The sequence below is a fragment of the Lutzomyia longipalpis genome, chromosome 4 (assembly GCF_024334085.1).
Source record: "Lutzomyia longipalpis isolate SR_M1_2022 chromosome 4, ASM2433408v1".
NCBI lineage: Eukaryota > Metazoa > Arthropoda > Insecta > Diptera > Psychodidae > Lutzomyia > Lutzomyia longipalpis.
The window spans coordinates 1156214-1177949 of NC_074710.1; the positions used below are offsets into that span (position 1 = coordinate 1156214).

General features: G+C 37.4%; 2 protein-coding genes across 2 annotated transcripts in view; both read left to right on the top strand.

Moving 5' to 3' along the window:
- The first annotated feature begins 1316 nt into the window (after nt 1-1316).
- On the top strand, nt 1317-5679 carry LOC129795702 (uncharacterized). Its single transcript, XM_055837172.1, has 2 exons — nt 1317-2603; nt 5243-5679. The coding sequence occupies exon 1, from the start codon at nt 1763-1765 to the stop codon at nt 2405-2407; it is 645 nt and encodes a 214-aa protein (XP_055693147.1). The 5' UTR covers nt 1317-1762; the 3' UTR covers nt 2408-2603; nt 5243-5679.
- Nucleotides 5680-7508: 1829 nt separating this feature from the next.
- Nucleotides 7509-21736, top strand: part of LOC129795670 (protein embryonic gonad-like) — a 58132-nt gene continuing 43904 nt past the window's right edge. Inside the window, exon 1 of the mRNA XM_055837135.1 lies at nt 7509-7907. The gene's annotated coding sequence lies outside the window, so the exon portion shown is untranslated. The remainder of the gene's footprint in view (nt 7908-21736) is intronic.

Sequence of the window (21736 nt, forward strand, 5' to 3'; positions counted from 1 at the left end):
CAGAGAAAAGTCTTGGCGGAATTTGCTTATCTCGCACTTTAATTTACTCACCTCTCCGGAGTTATTCGGATATGATTCAACGGTCTTGACTTTTTATTGTTATTGCGTGCTGAAGAGCAGATAAATCTATCGCTGGGACATCATTCAGTCCACGTCTGGCGCGGGATTTTACCGTCAAGTGGAAATTTATCAAAAATCCAATGGATTTCAATGTTTATTGCGGGGGGCTCGGTGGTGGATCACTCGCGGAAAATGGGTGTTGAAAATTTAGAGACTCGATAAGATGAATTAAGATTCTTGATACGGTTTATGGTGATTTTGGGGCATTCCTGTATTAGTATGATGGATGTAATAAAATTCAAAAAAAAAAAAGAATTCTCAACACGAAGAACTATACGAAGAAGTTTATTGAACAGATCAAAATATTTTAAAATTCAAACTTTTTCGCCTTTGATTTTTATTTTCTTTTGAAACTTTATTAAAAAAATGTTATTTTGCTTTGTAGGTAATTGAGCAAATTTAAATCCTTATTTTAACAAAAAGGATTATTCAATTCGCCTAGAATTATTTAATTTTTTTTAGAAATCAGGAGCGTAGCTAGAAATCTAATCGAGATGTGTTAGATTTTTTTTACATAGTTTTGGATAGTTGAAGTTAATGAAGATTAGGATCAAGTTTGCTTTCGAATTTGCTTAACGATTTTTTAACGTTTAACAATTTTTTAACAGCTGCATTAGATGCCTTTGACAGCTACTTAAATTCTAACTTTTGAAGTTTCTTTTTAACATATGACGCAGCAGTATTTGAAATTTAAGAAGTTTGATAAATTCTAACGTTTAATTATTTTTAACGATTATTATTGAGTGTGGATTAGGATTAAAAAAAGTTTATTATTAACTTTTATTAACAAGTATTTAAAGTTTTTGACAGTTTGTCCAATTCTTACGTTTGACGTTTCTTTTTTAACCTTCTGTCATTTACTAACTTGCAATTTAGCTATTTACTGATGCTAACAGTTTGAATTTTTTTAATTGATTTCGTTGTACTATCGATATTGGTTAACTGATTATAACAATTAGACCTAATTTACCCTAACATTTCACAATTTTTCTAGAAAAAAATTAAATTCTTAATCATGAGTAGAGATTACGCGCATCTTCTTGAAGCATTTTGAAGACATTTGAAGGAAACTAACAAAATTAAAATAAAATATCTTTTGACTAATGCAAAGTGATCGTGATATTTAATGAAAGAATCAATTGAATAATGAAAATCCATCGTCGTTTTTTTTTCAAGTTCAAAAAACCATGTGTTATGTATAACATAAATCATGTATGCCAACAGTGAGATTTAACAATAAATGTTGGTAGCCCTCCTTCTATCGCGACGCTCAACCGAAACCTTTCGGGGCAGTCGAGCTCGGGCTACCGACGAGAGCACACGCAACACACAGTCTTTTCAGTGGCGACGATTCGGGATAGGAAAATTCCAGAAGAAAATTTTGGAGAAAAGCCCAAAAAAGTGTGAAAAATTTTCTGGAAAAACCCCAAAAGTGCATAGTAGTGAAAAAATTTGAGAAAAGACGTGGAAAATAGACGAAGAAACGCTTTGTTTGTTTGTGAGTGGGCGTGGCCAAAGACAAAGGACTCAATGGAAAAAACCCAAGCGGGCGAAGCGTCAAATTTTTTCTGCGCGTGAAAATTGATGAAAAAGACGCCAAAAGTTTGTTTTTCCGGCCTGTGAACAAAGAAAAGTATTCAAGATGAGTTCCCTGATCGGCAGTATAGAATCTTTTGTGCCAGGAGACAATTTTAAGAACTTTCGCGACCGATTGGAGAGTCTCCTGAGTGTCAACAAAATCACGGAGGAAGATCAGAGGAAAAATCTCGCGATCACGCTAATGGGAGCAACTGCGTACGATACCTTGGTTACACTTTTATCACCCAAGACGCCCAGCGAAGTTACCTACAAGAAAATCATGGAGACGCTGTTGAATCATTATGAGGTGAAAAATAACGTCATTGCCGAGAGATGTCAGTTTCATATGCGCAACCGCAAAGACGGCGAATCGGTGAATGATTACATTGTGGAAATCAAGGCCATGGCAGACAAATGCGAGTTTGGAGCATTCTTGGAGGAGGCTCTACGGGATAGACTGGTCAGTGGAATCAATGATCAAGTGCTGCAACAGAAGCTGATCCTCCAGAGTAATCTCACATGGGAGAGAGCAAAGGAAACATCCATCATTGAATTCCGTACACGGCGGAATGTTCAGGAAATGGGACAAGCGATCGGAGGAGTCAATCTGATGAGCAAACAATCCGCCCACGCGAAGCGTCAGTCATCAGGTGGACATCAACGTCATCGTAGCCGTCACATCTTCAGCTCCAAGTGGTGCTTCATGTGACAAATGTGGACTTCAGCACGCTCAAGGTCAATGCAAAGCTGCGAAGAGCAACTGCAGGATGTGCGGGAAGAAGGGCCATTGGGCTGCGATGTGCCGCTCCGGGAAGACGCTGACGTCGCTCCATGCAACCACGATGGATAGTTTTAACCCCATGTATTTGAAGCTCAACGTAGATGGTCAGGATACGAAGTTTGAGGTAGATACAGGTGCGGTGTGTACGGTGATGGGCTGTGATGTGTATGAGAATTTTTTCTCCCATCGGCAGCTGATGCCCACACAGATGAGATTCTCCTCAGCCAGCGGAGACCCAGTATTAGTCCGAGGAGTAATATTGGTAAGTACCTGTGATAACCAACTTCCCATTTACGTAATTGAATGCAAAGAAGGTGCAATTCCGTTGCTCGGGAGAGACTGGATGGATCGTTTATTTCCGCGGTGGCAAGAAAAACTTCGCGATGCATTTTCATTAAACGCTCTTCAAGCAGATAAGAGGGAAATTGTTGATGAAATTAAGCGAAAATTTCCGCGGGTTTGTGAGACAAACGATAAAAATCCGATTAAACGATTCAAAGCTTCAATTCATCTCCAGGAGAACGCGAAACCAATTTTTTATAAATCGCGAGTAGTACCGTTCAAGGTTAGGGATCAGGTAGCCAGTGAGCTAGATAGATTAGCTGCGGATGATATTATTGAGCCAGTACAGCACAGCGTATGGGCCAGTCCTCTCGTAATTGTGCCCAAGGGGAACGACAAAATTCGGCTTTGTGTAGATTTCAAAGTGACGATTAATAAGTACGTTCTGAAGGAGCACTATCCGCTGCCCAGTGTTGATGATCTTTTTGCCCAACTGTCTGAGGGAAAAGTTTTTTGCACGATAGACTTGCAAGGGGCATATCAGCAGTTGGAGGTTGAGGAAAATTCACGCGAATTTTTGACGATCAACACGATCAAGGGTTTATATCGATTCAAGAGATTGCCATTCGGGGTCTCATCAGCCCCAAGCATTTTCCAATCGTTTATGGACCAGATTTTGGCAGGGATTAAGGGGGTGGTCGTATACCTAGATGATATCCTCATCTTTGGGAAAGATGAGAAGAGCGTAAAAGAGACATTGTGGGTTGTATTGGGGAAGCTCGATGAGCTCAACGTAAAGATAAACGTTGATAAATGCACATTTGTCGCGAGTTCGATCAAGTTTTTGGGTCAGATTATTTCCGAGGGGAAGATTAGTCCAAATCCGGATAAGTTAAGGGCATTAGAGAATGCGCCGCGACCAGAAACGTTGAAACAGCTACAGGCATTCTTGGGTTTAGTTAATTACTACGCCAAGTACATTCCAAATCTCGCGGACAAACTTCGTCCTCTCTACGATTTGCTTCAAGAGAGAAATCGGGAGGGAGAGAAACTGATGTGGAGACAGGCCCACACAGATTGTTTCGAAAAGTGCAAGAAATTGTTAAAAGGTGAGTCGATACTCATGCTTTATGACCCCAAATTACCATTGATCATCTCTGCAGATGCATCACCCTACGGTCTAGGCGCGGTTTTGTCGCACGTTTGTAGTAATGGTGCTGAAAAGCCAATTTACTTCGCGTCTAGGACTTTGTCTGAAACAGAGAAACGTTACGCTCAGCTAGATCGTGAGGCAGCAGCAATAATTTTCGCGATTCGAAAATTCTATAAATTCATTTACGGGCGCAAATTTGTGATCTACACAGATCACCAACCTTTGATTTCGATTTTCAATGAGAAAAACCTCGCGTCCGCGGTGCTATCCCCACGGATGTTAAGATGGCAGGGTTTAGTGGCATCAATGGATTGTGAAATTAAATTCCGTCCGGGAAAATTGCAGGGAAATTGCGATGGTCTATCAAGACTACCCATTGATGACCCAGAATTAGAGCCAGAAGAGATAAAGATTAATGCTTTCCGTTGCGAGAACGACCCCATTGACTTTAAGATTGTGAGAGCTGCGTCGCTAACCGACCGCGAGCTAATAAATTTAAAGCACCAGATTATCGCTGGATGGCCAGAAAATCCAGCGGGGTTGTCAGAAACCCTCAGGTTTTATTGGAGGTTTCGTCACTCGTTGACCGTAGAAGATGATTGCGTGTATTACGGGTTCAGAATTTTGATTCCACGGAAATTGCGTCGTAAGGTCTTACATCTTCTACATGAAACGCATGTAGGGATTGTACGAATGAAGATGATGGCTCGTTCACTCCTTTGGTGGAGGGGTATTGATAGCGATATCGAAAAGTTTGCAAGTCAATGTGAGGAGTGCTGCGTTACAGCCCGAAGGAATAAGTCAAATACAATTCCATGGAAGGAGGCAAATGCTCCTTTTGAAAGAATTCACTTGGATTTCTTTCATTTCGCGGGTAAAGAGGTACTTATCATGGTAGATAGTTACAGCAAATGGCTGGAATTGGTTCTCATGAGGGGTACTAACGCAGAAAAAGTCAATGAAGCACTCGATGAGATTTTCGCGCGTATGGGAAGACCCAAAGAAGTGGTTTCGGACAACGGTCCACCCTTCAATTCAAGTAAATTTCACGATTTTTGCCACCAACGAAGTATCGAAGTCCTGAAGAGTCCTCCTTACCATCCACAGAGTAACGGAATTTGTGAGAGAGCGGTTCAGACAGTTAAGAATTCTTTAAAGAAGGAGTTGGTTAACACAGGTACAGATTCATTCAATTTGCAAAAAGTCATGCGTGAATTTCTTGCGCGTTACAATCACACCCCATCTACCGTCACATCAGCGACTCCGGCAGAGTTAGTATATAATTTTGTGCCAAGAACAAAATATAACAATGTCAATCCTCATTTCAGGGTAGTGCCTAAGCTTAAGTCAGATCTGAAGAATAAGGATAAGAAAGTACATTTTAAGTTGCCGGAGCAAAAGTTCAAAGTTAATGATTCAATTTTTTACCGAGTGGAAGATAAGAATTCAGTTAAGTGGATCCCGGGCAGAGTCATTAAGGTTCTAAGTAGGATTAGATACCAAATTGTTGTTGAGAACAGAATTTTGCAAGCCCATGAGGATCAGTTGAAGGTGAACAACACACCTATTCATCCAAGATGTCGCATAATTTTTCATAAAAAGGAGGAAATGGAAAGTGATGACGATGAGACGACTCTAAATTCAGAAAGTTTTGATACCGCGAAGTCTGAATCATATTCGTCAGACTCAGATCAGCCCCCAAGGCAAGACTCTCATCCTCGCTCGATTCCACGGAGGTCATACAGAATTAGAAGACCTCCTAGGAGATTAACTTATGATTAAAGACTCTAGGAAGTCTGAGTAGATTAAGTGTTAAAGGGAACATTGTTAGTTTAAGTAATGAAGTACCGTGTATGTTAGCCTTGAAGAAAAATGTAAATACTCAGCTAGGGTCTAGTTCTTTTTAAAAGGGGGAAGTAGATGTTATGTATAACATAAATCATGTATGCCAACAGTGAGATTTAACAATAAATGTTTCGCCGCTCAACATCGCCGCTCAACCTTTCACGTTTGCTCGGGGATTCCAACAGATCGATTGATGTTGATCGCTTGAAAAGAAAAATAAAAAAAAGCAAGATCGTCGCGGAAAAAGGTGCTTCCAGTCGTTTAAAAGAATTACCCGGTATTTTTTCTCTTCGCCACATATTCATTCTTTCACCATTGATTACTACAAACGGGCAAATTGTGAAGACGGTGTGTGAGGACTTTGACTTGTTTTCATGTGATTGTGGTTTGCAATTTGCTTTTGTCGCGCATCATCACAGTTTTGTCTTGAGAATTTATTTTGAACGGAAAAAAAAATCAAGAAAAGCTAAAATCGAGACTGAGAGACTTTTGTGTGTTTTGATCGTGATTTTAAAAGAAAAAAAATACGCCGCAGATTATTAGTTGGTGTTCCACTTCGTGGCCAACACCAAGTATTGTAATCGTCGGAAAAACCGACCACCTCAGATCGGGCTCAAACTTGGTATGAGCACGTTTTAGACATCCCACATTACGAAAATGGTGGTGGAAAATTTTTGATCCGGCCGGCCTGCCGGCCTGCCGGCCTGCCGGCCTGCCGGTGGTCCAAACTTTGCCTTATAGCTCGAGAACGGTAACAGATAGAGACTTCGGGTTTGAAGTTTTCTATAGAAATGTGGGTGTAAAATTTCATTTTTTCGCATTTTCAAAATCCAAGATGGCCGCCATCCGCCATTTTGAAATACTGTCAACCACTTCCCTTACAGCTAGAGGTCTGAAATTTTAGTATGTTGTAGAGCTCAGTGAGACGTTTTCATCGACAATTCAAACTCGAAAATCGGTCAAGCGGTTTAGCAAATATGGCGGCCTAAAGCAAAAAGTGTTTTTTCAATATAACTCGAGAACGGCTTGACCGATTTTGATCATCTTGGTATCAAATGAAAGGTATTGAGAAGCCCTACAACTGTCTAGAACATTCCAAGTTCCAAAAACGTCCGCAAGAGGCGCTAAAAACAAAAACAAAAATTGCCTAACTTTAAGGGGCAATATCTCTGAATCCCCATTAGGCAAATCTTTTAAATTTTGATATGTTGTAGCCTGACTAATAATCTTGTACCAGTCCAAAAATGAAGAAAATCTATGTCGCCGTTTAGAAGATATGGCCATTTGAAAAATTCTTGAATTTGAAAAGTTCTAAGAGCCATATCTCCTGAACTGCTTGTCCGATTTTGCTCAACTTGGTATCAAATTAAAGGTTTTGCAAAACTCTACAACTTTCTAGAACATCAGAAACCTCTAGAACTATTCCTTCATGATAAAAAATGCCAAAAACTGTTTTGGTGAAACAAAAATCCGCCATTTTGTGTTCTAGTGGTGACCTTGAAATGTATCGAAACATATGTCAGATTATAGCTTATTTCAATACCTTTCCATAACTAGTCAAGAAATTTCTGTAGGTTTTTTCGAACTTGAGATATGACCATTTTTATGCATCAAATTACTGAATTTTACAAAAAAAATCAACTTTGCCTACTAATACTGATCACAAATCGTATTATAACGCATAAACTAACTTCTATACGTTGTGGGACACCAACTCTTATAACTGGACGCGTTATGATTGACTTTTCAAATGATGTGATTTGTGAGATCCACCACAACACGTGCCCCGTAGCTCATGCGACACTTTTTTTATGCTTTTAACACCTTCGTGTGCGACAATCTTGTCACCTTCTCCTCTGTGCGATCACCACCTTTGAACAAATAGAAGCGCAAAGGCAATTAATTCGCGGTGCAATAATGCGGTGCTTGTGAGGAATTTCTACTTCGAAGAAGACACATTTGAGAAAGGAATTGCGCTGTGTTTGTGTGACTTTTTTTCATCAACAACAAGAAACTGTCAAGAAAAATTATGGAAATGTTCCTCAAGATCGCCAAGATATTCCCGCAAGTTGCCTGAGAAGATCGCAAAAAGATCGCGCCATTGCAGTCTCCAAGAAGATCATCTGAAGATCATTTTGTGCCGTAAAGGTAAATGTAGATCTTTTCCCTCTATATATACGCAACATATGTATATACCCAATAACATAGCCCAAATTAAGAGGTCCATGGGCAATAAATCCCGCGCGTACATGGATTGTAATGAGATGTATTTGAAGTCAAATGGATAGAATTTATCATCATTAGTTTTTTTTGGGAATATAAATCAGCTGCTGGATGTATCTAAATGCAAATTAGAAGCGACAAGCAATAGACTCTTCTATCTATCCCATATAGCTTCCACCATTTCTTGTGGGTTGAATTCCCAAATTCAGTGGCACACACAGGAGATTCCTCATCTGGGTCTCTTTTTTTTCTTCGTCTCCATTTAACTCTTCTTTCATCAAAATAAATCAACATGCCCCAGAGATGGGTCCAAAGACTCACAATACAGCATCTGCGGCGATACTTTGGGTGTATATCCCACCCAAGCCTAATTGCACCTTTAATATCCAAATTGCGTGTGCAAAAGAGCCGAAAAGTGCCTCGGAGGAATGGCCCGAAATCCAATTTGATTAGGAAATTGGGTGCTCTCATTGAAAAGTGTCCATCCATGGAGATGATGGGGCCACGCGTGAGATGAAAGATCGTTTTTGCCAGCCATGAGCCAAAAGTTCAATTTTTTGTGCTTCGTGGAAGGATAGGTAGCTAAAGGGGGTTAAGCAACTTTAAAACGTATCACGTGGATGAAAAATAAACTATGTACTTAAAAAATGTTAAAAATGCTTAACCGTATTTTACGTATTTAGCTTCGATTCAGTGTGGCTTAACCCTAAAATCGTAAAAGCTTAATCTTTATGAAATTTAGCTAATTCTATCAATTAAAGCCTAGCTTTGAAGAAATTATACCGGTTTCATGCCTAAGAACTGGAATAATTATAAGTCTAACTTAATGGTTTTAATCGGAAGGATTTATCCTAAATCATCAAAACATTAATGGTTTTAACTCATTGATAAAAATTTAGTGACATTTGTTAAGTTTAGAAGAATATTCTTTTAGAACTATCAGCCAATACGTATTAGTTTTACTCCGTAAGGACTTTGTTTTCGTAGAAAGTGGTTTTCCGTACTTATTGGATTTTTTTTAAATAAAGCTTTGTTCTAGATTCTTTTAAATTCAAGAAAATCTTTAGTAGAAGAATAGGTATTTTTAGGACTTTATAAATCTTTAAATTCTTTTTCAAAAAAATCCCAAAAAGGATAAAAGTCACGAAAATTAAGAAAAAAGGAAGAAAGAATTTCATAGAAAATGCGATCCGAATCTCCGCATCTCAAACACTTCATAGTCGTAAAAAAATTTTCCTCGAAACTTAGAGTATTCCTACAATTTGCAGATATTTCGATTTTGAAAGTTCTTATTATAAAATCGTTATATTTCAATAAATATTAAAAGATCTATTGTTTTATAATTTTATAGACAGATCTTAAAAGATTTCCGGAAGTTGTTCTTTTTAATCATTTTTTTCTATTAAGAAGAAAGCTGGTAAAAGCCCTAATCGAGCTTTTCTTGGCTATAAAGGCTTTTTTTCAAAAAAAAAAAAATTTTGGATAAATTCTAGATCTTAGTGGGTTAAATTATCTGCTCCCTTTTTCCTAGATTTTGTGCCTTTTTGGGATATTTTATTTTTTTTATTAAAACTTAAGACTTTCGCAAGAAATTTCGTCAATACAATATTTTTCTTATACAAAACTCACCCCACCACGATGATCTTTTTGGCTGTTGCCAAGGCATTAAAAGTAAGAAAAAGAGCCCCATTATATTGATTTTTACTTTAACAACCAATCACCTTAAAATGTTTATTGTTAAACTTTTGGTGTTGATTTTAATGATATTCACACATTGGTTTGGCCCCAAAAAATTAGGTGAGGACTATTAAATTGTCATCATGTGCGAAACCAATAAATTTTCATTGATGGCGGAGACATGGTGAGATGGATGGGTCTTATCGAGAATTGCGAAGATAATTATTTTTGATTCGCTTCACACACTTCGCTTTTTCTCACCCATTGCAGCCCAGAAGCAATATATTCTGTAACCACGATCAATTGATCGTGTCTCCGTTGTCTCGGCAGGACCATGAGAAGCTACTGTTTTGAGCAGCACAACTTGTCTTACCCATCCAACGCGATTTGTTTGCATTTTTGCCATCCATGGGCACACACAAGCCAACAATGTTAGGTAAACTATATATGATCTCCTCCTCTATACCTACATATACTTTTATATTTTTCTTCGATATTTCGTGACACTTGCTGGAACGATCTTCATGTCCATGCAGCTCCTCCAATATCTCCCGAACTCCTGTAATATGATAATTTGCTTCGTAAAATATTATTTAATAGCATTGGGGTTTAGCAAATCGGAGGACATGGCTTTTGGAACAAGGAATTGAGATACAGATTCCTCGCTGGAGATAATCACGATCTTCTTGGTTGCGCCGCGTAGTTCTATTTTTGTGTGATCGTGGAAACCACCAAGAAGAGATATTAATTGAATTTCCCCATTCGGATGGTACTGTGAGCAACACAGAAGCTCCCAGAAGCTCCCAAGAGAGGCTTTAATAGAGTATAGAAGGAAGACAAAAAAAACAGGCCATCTTCCATGAAATTTATGAATCCATAACTCGGGATAGAGAATTCTTTTTTTTTATTCTTCCCAACAAACGAATTAAAGAGAATCATCTTTTTGATTTTTTAAAGGTTTTTTTTTCTTCTAAAATTATTAAATCGTACAACTCTCTCTCTCTCCCAAGTCCAGAAGCCACAGAATGGTGGGAAAAAGGGAACTGTCGCACACAAACAGTATATGTATATAATTCCTCCTTTTCGGTTTGGTGGAAAATCTTACATTGATCTACATAATGTGATCAATAAATTACTGATTAAACCACCATAAAAGCCACTTTTGAGCCAGAAGAACACGTTTCTAATTATTTTTATGATTTTTCTCATCACACCCATTCTTTTCTATTTGCTCTCCTAATGTCCATTTCGGTGGACCGTTGATGTTGGATTAACAAAATGTGCCACTCTTTTAACACCAGAAATACCTTCTGGAAGAGAGGAAAGAAGCATTGGTTTTTAGTAAAGAACCCAGAGAGCTTTAAATTAACCCTGTGCAAGAGAAGAAAATGAAATGAATAGAAAATTAATTTCAAAATTAACTTAGAGATAAAAGGAGATTATTCATTTTTGTACGAAAAAAAAATTATTTGATAAAATAAATCAGGATATGCGTTATCTTGTAGTGCCTCAAAAAAGGATAAAAAGCTGCTAAAACAATTCGGCACCAACTATGAAAAACTAACAAAAATTTTATTAGAAGAAAATAAAAAAAATACTTTTAAGCATAAAATACTTTGAATATGATGCATTTGTAACTTGGAAAAACGATTTAATTTATAAATAATTGGAAAAATAAAATGTTTCACGTTTGGGTCAGCGTATGACCCAAAAAACGTGAAAGGGTTAGAAAAACTCTCCACAAGATTATTTCTATCCTGATTATTTCCTCGAAAGATGGAAATTTTTAATGATTAGCGAATAAACTCCTTTTCTGTTTAATAAGAAGTAATGAGAATTTGAATAAAATTCATTTTCGTTTAGATTAAAAAAAAATCTTTTTTCTTCTTAGCAACAAATATCTTAGAAATTTTTATTATTTATTATTTTGTATTAACTATACGCGATATTGACCATAAGCCTGCGATATTAAATGCATTTTGTTTTACAAAATATACTTTTGCCATCCAAGTAATGTGGAGACGTTGCAATTGCGCTGACCTTACACAATATTTCCACACCTGAGATTGATATTTCGTTGGAAGAATTTGGCGCCACATCAGGTGGAGGAGGGAGCGTAAAAATTTAGGCCGCGCAAAAATATATTTATTATTTAATGCAAATTGACCATAAGAATGCCGTTGCAAAGTGCAGATGAATCTTGTCACATCGGCCTATGGGTTTTAATGTTAAATTATTCCCCCCACGAATGCAATAACATTGCGATAAATATTGCACTTGAGGGTGTGGCTACAGTGCGATCATTTTTTTTCTTCATCTTGCATCGTCATCTCCTTTTTGCAAAATAACCACATTTTTGCTGTCATTTTCCCACCACACTTTTCCGAGAGAGAGAGAGAAGATACGAGAGAAAAAAAATTACAGTCGACACCCATGTACATATTTTATTTACAAATAAGCATCTTTAGTGTCACAAACACTCCATCATTGTGTTTAATTTGCCACAATATCGGTGATCGCGAAAGGGGAAAAAATATTCCAACATGATCGCAAGTGACACTCGTGATATTTCTTCATCATTCGAGATCGAAACTTTTGCAAGAAGCCAATTGATTTTTTTTCAGCAATTTATGCTGTGGAAAAGTGCCGTGGAAAATGGAGCTATATGAGTGGCATGTTGATCAGTGATCGAGTGCGATCGCAAATTATTGCGTTAATTAGCCCGTAAATTGCTGTCAAGTGATCATCAAATCCCACGTCAGAACTTTCACGCTACCTCCATAAATAGGATAATCTCTTCTTTTTTTCTTCTTTCTTACCTGTCTCCTTTATGATCTTGCGAGGAAAGAGGGGTGATCGTATGTGGAATGATCACAACAAAAAACGTAAAATTCCCAGACATTTTCCACCCGCGTGGTGGTGAAAAATTAATTGACTCAATTGCGTATGTGATGGTGTTTGCGGTGAAACGATCACGCGGAGTTACGAGATCGCAAGGTGATCGTCTCCGATAAATAGCATCATTTGATTGGCTAGAGAACCGCTATTTGAGGCGTGGTTTTCCACTCTTTGGCGAAACTGGAGAAAATTGTGCCGCAGTCAAATGCTCAGGTGCTCAAATTCAATTTTCCACCTCGTCGATCACCAATCGATCGCACCGATCGTACGATCGGCGCTTACTCACTTCACCACATACGATCTCATGGTCTACCACGGACACTTTTCAGCACACACAAAGGGGGTTTTGAAGATCCAGATATTTTTTGTTCAGTACGATCGATACTACTAAAAAAAGATTAAGAAAAAAAAGATATATAGAAAGATCTTGGCATAGAAATTGAGGTGATCTTGCTATTTTGCACAGAACACGCAACTTGTGGACAATTCTCGCGGGAAGAATCATCACGATAAATGTAAATTTGTGCCGATGCCCTGCATGCCCTCTCTTATCGGTGTCTCTATTATCATAAAACATCGCTCCTCGACGGAGGAATCGATCGTATGATCTCTTTCATGTCTTTTTCTCCATTCTCTCGTCCTCCATGTCTGCTTCTTCTTCTTCTTCGTCACAAACAAAACCTTTTTTGTCCGCATATCCTCAGCCATCTCCCCGCGCGCGCACAACTCATTTATTTACTTACCCAATGATGCATTTTATATGGGATACGATCGATTTGTCGTTCTTAAGCGATCATTGATTGTTGAGCCGCGACGGTTAATAGTATCTCGTGTGGAATGTCATCTGGAAGCGAGGAGCAATTAATAAAAAAGGTACTGGGTACACAGAATGTGAATAAATGACCACTGAACTCGCGAGAGCTTTAAGATAATTTCTCGATCATTGTAAACAATATGGTGCGATCGTTGATTAATTTAATTCTTTCCAACAATGCAGAGTAATTGAACTGAAAGAAAAATTATTTGCAATAATTTCTTTTCTCTGATATTTTAGATCAGTGTTAATCTTATTGTTAGGGAAACTTAAAGGTCAATTCTGTGATTTATTTTATTCTTTTCGTCTATAAAACTTTTTAAGACGTTAATCAAAATCTTTAAAGATTTTGACAATTTTTTTTCTTATTCTTTCTTTAAGGTAAAATTTCCTTTTCCAGGGATCTTTTAAGATTTTCCTGACTGTTTTCTAGGGCAACTGATCCTCTGTTTTAATGGCAGGATGACTTAAAAATATTGTTCCAGAAAACAATCAAAAAGATCTTTAAAACAAAACTCTGGAAAGGTAATTTTGCTTCAAAAACATGATTAATAGAGAAAAAACATTTTTAAATCTTTTAAGATTTTTCTCAGAAAAGAAAAATCTTATAACTGACGATTTGTGGAAAGCAGAGTTTTACCAGAATTGTTTCCATTTACTAACAAAATTTTGCAACAACTTTTAATTTGCAAGAAAAGAAAAGATTTTTGTCAAAATCGACCCCTTTTAGTCTTTTAGTGAAAAATTAGTTTATTTCAAAAATCAACATGATCTTTCAGTTAAGAAAATTCAGTTTGTATTTTTTTTTTCAAATAATTCCCCAACAATTTGTGGAGTTCTTTCGTTCAAAGGCAAGTTATTCTTAAAAATAAGGAAAAAATGCTGCTTAAATACTCACAAGGAGGGACCAAAAGATGTGCGGAATTTGTCCAACAAGTCTGTCTTTGGGGGTGAAAATGGCATGGAAAGAGGAGGGGTGGCCTTACGCATTGTATTCTATTGAGTTCCGAACAAGAACAGCAAATTGTTGGGAATCTCGAGCGGATGAGGTGCACTGTTGCCGTGAGTTCCATCCGAATTGCTGAAATGGTTTTTCTGCGCGCTCTTTGGGTGGAAGAGTTTGTTTGCACATCAATGGCACAGTGGGTGATGGAAAAGCCATGGTGTGGAGCTCACGCGGGGGAATACATCCAACCATCACCATGTGGTACCATTCTATACATCATACTCACCAGATTTTCCATACTAAAACATCTTCATAGAATCCACATCGCGGAGTTTGGCGAACATACATAGAGATGAGGCCTTTGCGCGTCTTGATGATGATGATTGTGATGGGATGATGCGGGTTTCGTGCTAGTTTAGCTCTGAGAAAAAATCACCGTGCGTACACATGAAAGTACTTGGCGAGCGTGGGATTGGGAATAAAAATCGATAGTGTGTGATTTCGGTGCGATCTATCTAATTGGATTAAACATGAGATCGCGATGATGTATAACGGACCGTTGGATTTCACCTATGGGCCCCATCATCTAATTATCGCCCATAAACTCGCCCATTTAATTGATCACATCATTATCTTGTCAATCACTCTCAGGCCGCGTGCAAATAAATGCGAACGAGGGCTCACTATATTGGCACAATGGGAAGTTATAGAAGAAAACTTTGAGAAAACTTTCTTTGGAGGTATTTGAGGGTGGAGGATAAACTTTTACTGTTTAATTGCTGAAAATCTTTTTTTTTTTGAGGAAATTTTTTTAAGAATTAAGAAGAATTTAAGAATTTTTCTTTAAAAAAGTAAAGAAATATTATCTTGTTTTTAAATAAAAACTTGAAGGAACAGAATTTTTACAAATTATTTTTGCAAATTAAATTAGGATAATTTTTTTTCTAATTTGGTAAATATTTATTTTTTCTTTATCAAGCTATTTAATTAATTCCACTAGATTTCTTTAGTTCTAACGTAAAATATAATTATTTAGAAAAATAGAAACCTTTAAGGGAAAGGGATATGTTTAATATTTTTTTCTTTTAATTATATTCTTAATTTCTTTTTTCGTAAACATAAACTTTGAGAGTTTTGCGTTTTTCAATTTTCAAAAATTTTCCCTCCAAGCGTCTTCCTTCAAGATAAATCTCTTATTTTTTGTCCATCTACCTATCTTTCAGTGAAGATCTATCCAAAAGTTTTTGCTCTCATTTTTTTGTGACTAAAGATGGGTTCTATTGATGTTCCTCTTGAGGGTTTCTCTGTCGAATGAAGAAAAGAGCATGAGATCACGCACTGACTACGCAATTTTGTCGCACCTCGAGCACGCTGTGATAAATATTTCTGATTTTTAACGATCACGGCGACACTCTTGTTTTTTTTCTGGGTGCTTCAAAAGAGCTGTATAGGATATGCGAGTGAGAGGTAAAAAGCCAAGTGGTTTATTTGAATATGAATAGAATAACTCCGTGGTGTTTATTGTTAACGTGGGGGAATTTTTTGGGCCTCTCACAGCCTCGCGCGACACTCATTTGCTCTTTTTTCTCTCAAATATTCATTTTAATCAATATATCAGTATAATATACATATATAGAATATATATCGCCTCTCTGGGGCATCCACTTTGATGTTTTGTTGAACTACAGAGTGATATATTTGACAACTTAATGTGACCAGCAATCATCCAAATGGACCCCGGAGCGGAATTCACTTCAAGAAGATGAAAATAAAAAATAAGAAGTAATATGGAGAAACTCCCAACTCAATCGTATCGCACTAATGTGCTGATAAGGTGATCGTTTTTCTTACCGCGCGGTGCAAAGTACCTATATATTCTCTTGCGCATCATTGGGTTGTTCCATTGCGAAGACCTTTTTTTTTAATCATCTCTCTCTCTCTCTCTCTCTCTCTCTCTCTTCAGCTGAGAGAGGAGACTCATAATGTATGCAATTTTCATTGTAACCTCTGACACGGATCGTTGACTCTCGAGTGTCTCCTGGCATTATGAGAAAATTGTGTGCGGAGATGCGCCCGAAAAAAAAAGAATATTGCCTTCGATGGCTCATTTATAAAAGGTTTTAGAGGTGACTCTATGCGAGGTACGAGAGACACCAACCCTTTCTGCCAGTTGAAGATGGGTATAAAGAGAGTGTTGGCAATAAATCACTCAAAGTGATTCGATTTGCCTCAACATTGCATGAGGGGATTGCCCATATATCGTGGAAATCACACCAAAGACATTACAAATGAGTGAGAAAATAGCCAAAGAGACATGAGAGAGTTCAAGCTAACAATTTAATTTCTTTCAAGTTGAAAAAATGCAAAAACGGGTGCTCTCAAAAACGAAATTTGCCTGAAAGTTTTGTTTATTCCAGAAGGGTACCAGATTATTGACTGAATTCATTACAAATTCTGGAATTAAGTTTATTTTTACTAAACTTTAGGTTTTAAGGCTGAATCTAACTTTTTGGAGTAAGGGATAAGTGTTTTGTGATAGGCCTAATTTTTTTTAAAGCTGTTCTAAACATTTAAGACCGAAAATCTTTTTTTAGGCTAGTCCTTAGTTTTGTTTTTAGTTAAACCTAATTGTTTCAAGCTAGGTACGTCAATTTTTATAGGTCTAACCTAAGTTTTTTGGCTATATGGATCCAGTAGGAATCTAAGAAGTGGAAGAAGACCTAAGTTTTTCAAGACAGGTCTATTTTTTAGGCTAATCCTAAATATTTTAGGCTCAAACAAAGATTTTTAAATTAGGCTTAAGTTTTTTATATTTGGTCTATATTTTTTTTAAGTTTGGCCTAAATTTTTTTAAACGCTAGGTCAAGCTAAATCGCACCTGAATGCATTGATAGCCTTCAGTCATGGAAGTTCGTAAAAATTACCCAAAAAATCCATTTAAACTCAATTCCACCTGAACTTAACTTAAGACCTTAAAATTTTTGATATCTTTAAAATAAATTAAACCATAGTAAAAAAAAAAGTTTAATTAAAAAAAACTTAAACATGGTTTAATGAAAGTTCTAAACCGCATTTTGTTGTGAATTTAATCTTTAAATTTTAATTAGAAACTAATAAAAGAGAACAAATCTGATTTTCAACCGAATCCAATAAGATTAATAAAAAATATATAAAACTAAGAAGAAAAATAAGAGATAAAAAGACGTTTGTAATGAATTTGAAAAAAGTACGTTTCTTTCCTTGGAAGAAAAAAAATTCTTCGTCTCCACCTCTAGTTGTCTGTGAGAAGATCAAGCAAAAGGGTCAATTGTAGATCTAATCCCTCGTTTGCTTGTAATGTTAGCAAAAGAAACCTTTATGAACGAGAGTTCATTATGTGGTGTGTGAGATGTGTGTGAGAATTTTTCTTAAGATAGGTAACTATAGGTGTACAACTTTTAGATCTAGATGCGAGGATACACAAGCCGTATGGATTTTCCACGCGCGAGTTTATGGGACTTTATGGGAAAGGAGTATTGGCGCGATATGTGGTGATATCGCGGAGGAGGGATGGCAAGGGGTGAGGCTGAGAGCTTTTAGTGATTTTAATTGAAAAAGCCACAACAGTTGGAGAGAGATGTGTTGCGGAGAGTATGTGTGCGGCACGTAAAACCCCATTAAAATATCTTCCGCATTTCATACCTTATTGCTTTTGTGTGGTGCCAAAGATGAAGATTCATCGCGTGGTTTTGTGCCTTCCCTCATTGCGAATGATGTCTCACCTTACTGTGCACTGCACAGTGCACGATTGGAGGGAAGGACAAATAGATATTGGTAAATATTTGTGTTTTTGGTGTGCCGGCACACTAAACAACCCATTCACGCGGGCTCTGTGAGAACGAAACCGCAAAATATGGCCAAGGTGCACACTCTGTGGAGATTTTCAAATCACCACCGCAACAAAAAAGCTCAAAAGAAGAGATGTTAGTTCTTGTGCTCAATGTGGTTTTATTTATAATTTCATATTGATATTGGAGTAAAGTTTTCTCCATTGCTGATCCCCTATATGTACGATTGAATTTTCTCACCGTCTTTTTGCTTTTCTTCACCAATGCTTCTCTCTATGCTTTTATTCACAATTTGGTTGTGCTCACAATTAATCAGAGGCCCTCGTTTTTTTTTTTTTTTAACTTCATCTTCTTATAAAAATCAAAGAGAAAAAACCCCACACAGATGGAGAAGAGAAAGAAATAAAGAGATCTCAATCGCGGGGAAGGCATCACCACGAAATATTTCTCTTATGGGTGCTTCTTCCAAGCTAAAATGAGGCTAAGAAAGCCAGAAGCAATTCCCCATTTTTTTGCGCTCGACTTCTCTTTTGTCCACTAATTTGAATAACGTTCGAGGGCTCTTTTGGGCGCAAGAAAAGTGCTTCAACGTCGCCTTCCCCTTTGCAGTTCCCCGCAATGGACAATTTCGGCAGCCGAAATGGATGTTAAACAATTAAGATAAAATAACAAACTTATTAATTCACACAACAATACATCATTTAACCCATCCACCGCACCAGAAGGAATTTGATCGTAAAAGTAAACATTAGGCAAAGTAATTTCTTTCAAACGCAAATTACTCCCATTTTTTTTTGCTTCTTTTTTTTTATTCAAAACTCTGTCTTCTTGAAGAATTTTCACCCACTTGGGGAGTTTCACCGCATCAAACTTTGGGCGTGTGTGTAGAAAGTCTGCGTGTCTTTTGGATATTTTATTCAAATATGGCATCTTTGAAGAAAAAATTCCCGTCAAGTTGAGAAGAAGTCATGATGAATTAGTCACAACAATTGCCACCATTGATTGTTGATTTCCCATTCAATTGCTACTGTTTACAAATCAACATTCTGTCGTGAGATTGTAACGTCTTTGCATTGAGCATCAACGGTGAAAATATCGTACAAAAACTCACACAAAAGCATCAATCTCTTCTTGACTTAAAATCTCTCCAAAAAATCATTTCAACCCATTTTTTTTAGTTCTGTGTCTTTGTAAACTTTCTGCACGGCATTGGGAAGGATTATTGGCGGGAGGAGGGGGAATTATATGTATAGCAGAGACTTTCTGGCCGAAGAACTGTATGAAAATTGCCTCCATGGGAGCCAAAGAAGTTGGTCCGACGTGAAAAATTGGTGTTTTTGTCATTCTAAAACGAAAGACTTCAACGCACCAAGCGACGAACCCGCTGTGATCTTCATTTTCTGCAGACACCTCATTGCCAAATTATGCAAATATGCGCCACTCTATATTGACATAATCTGTGGAATTTCGTCAATCATGCGCGGGGGTGGGTGGATTTTTTTTTCACACCGAAAGGTGTGCCCCGCGAGTGATCTACATTCATTCGCACGACAAAAAGTGTCAAGTGCTTTTATTGGGTGACACATCGCAGTCTCGAGAAGGAAACACAACAACAACAAAAAAGAATCACAGCTAAAACATACACGTTGCATCGCATATGGAAGTGCGACACATCACTTCCAAATACGCCTATAGGGAAACTGTGGTCATTTACTTCATGGACAATTAAATGCTTTTATTTATTTTTCTATGCGTTGTGCATTCGTTCCTTTCGCGAAAGGAGTCTCGGTGCGATACAAGAGGAAGAAAAAAACATTCATATAGCATACAAACTCTCAACAAGAAGGTGGATCCCGCATTGCTGAACGATGCCTAACTCCGCTCCACATCATTAAAAACTGTTCACGCTGCGATGTACGTTTGAATTATTTAGCCATCAAGAGTATGGTGATTCCATGGTTGTGTTGGCGTTTTGCTCGCGATGCTCCTGTTATACTTGGTGAGATGCTGAGTGCGGTGAGAATTTAAGTAATTATCATTAAAGCCGTTTTTATTGATAATTCCATCAAATGAGTGGATACATAACCCTATAAAATGCTAAAACTACATTGTTGGGAATCCTCGCATTGCCCTATCAAGGGGCTAATCATTCTCCTAAAAAAAAGAAATCTTTGCCAAATCCATGGCAAAAAATCCCCAAACACCGGATGACCTTTTACACAAATCTTACACCAATCTCTGTATGCCTTTTTGTGCTATGATTTAGTTGTTATGCTCAACAAAGAATTATGTTGGTCTTTTTGGTATTTTTAACTGGTTTTGTATTCTTAAAGGTTAATCAAAGTTGATTTTATCGCCGAACTAATTATATTGTGATTTAATATATCTATAGAAAAGTTTCTCAGTTTGAACTATTTCTAAAAGAATTTTTTTTACCTATATATAGGGGAGACAGGGGTTAAAAAGGTCACCCAAAAGTTCTGAAAAATTGTCAAAGATCAAAATATTCTTCTTTGTGTACAATTTGCAATTAGTTATCAACCTCAAGTGCCCTCCGCGATGCAAGGGAATTACCTGAATGCGAGTGTTGTTTTTCACATGAAGTTGCACAGCATACGCAAAGATTAGTGGCGAGTTTAACGAAAAGAAAAAAAAACAAGGCAGCAGCAAGAGAATTAATCAACGAACCAAATTAATTTCAATCTGTTTATTGGTCATCAATGCGTGTAATGTTGTATTTATGGTTATTGGAAACGAGATACGACACCATCTTCAGTCATTTGGCATTCACTCTGTGCACTTTGTAAGCGGAACAAGACAAAACACTAGTAGCGCAAATTGATGGATGGTTCTTCTTTTCTATGGACAGTTGGAGACTTGTGGATGAGAAGTTGTGCGAGGTTGGGAGGCAAAAGGAGCATTGAGAGGCTAAAAAGAAAGAAAAGAAAAAAAAAAGATAGAATAAGAAAGAACCCAAGAGGTGGCAATATCTCCTTGGATATCTTGGAGCAATCTCCACGGGTTGTTACATGAAGAATTTTCTCTTCTAACAAATAAGCTATCCCTACATACAATTTGAGAGAGATGGAGAGAGAGAGAGAGAGAGAGAGAGAGAAGTTGTATGGTATTGAATAATTGCAATTCGTTTTAATACATATTTATAGAAGAATGAACTTATCCTTTTTACGGTATTCCAGCAACATTACAAGAATGGCATTAGAGGAAGAAGAATAGATTTGTGGATGGATAGGTTTAGTGAATGGTTGGGTAAAAAAGTGTCGCGGCTTTTTGCCCTTTGATGCCGGTTGTGTGTGCTGCAGCAACACGTGAGTGGCGGGTTTTTGATAGATTTCACGGATCACACGATGAGATTCTCCTTTTTGATATTGAAGACCATCTTCAAGTGCCCATGAAGGCAATCAGTCTCTCTCTCTTAAATTGCGATGGATTCGTGGTGATAAGAAAACCCCATCTCTCCTGCGGATGGTCAAAGAGGACGCAGAGGGGACATGGAACTCTCTCTCCTCTAATGAGGAAGCAAAAAAGGTAATAACATGTGTTAAGTGCAAAAAGTGGTACAAATAAAATAATT

Coding starts and splice junctions, on each gene's coding strand:
- LOC129795702 (XM_055837172.1), top strand. CDS start 1,763: ATGAGTTCCCTGATCGGCAGTATAGAATCTTTTGTGCCAGGAGACAAT.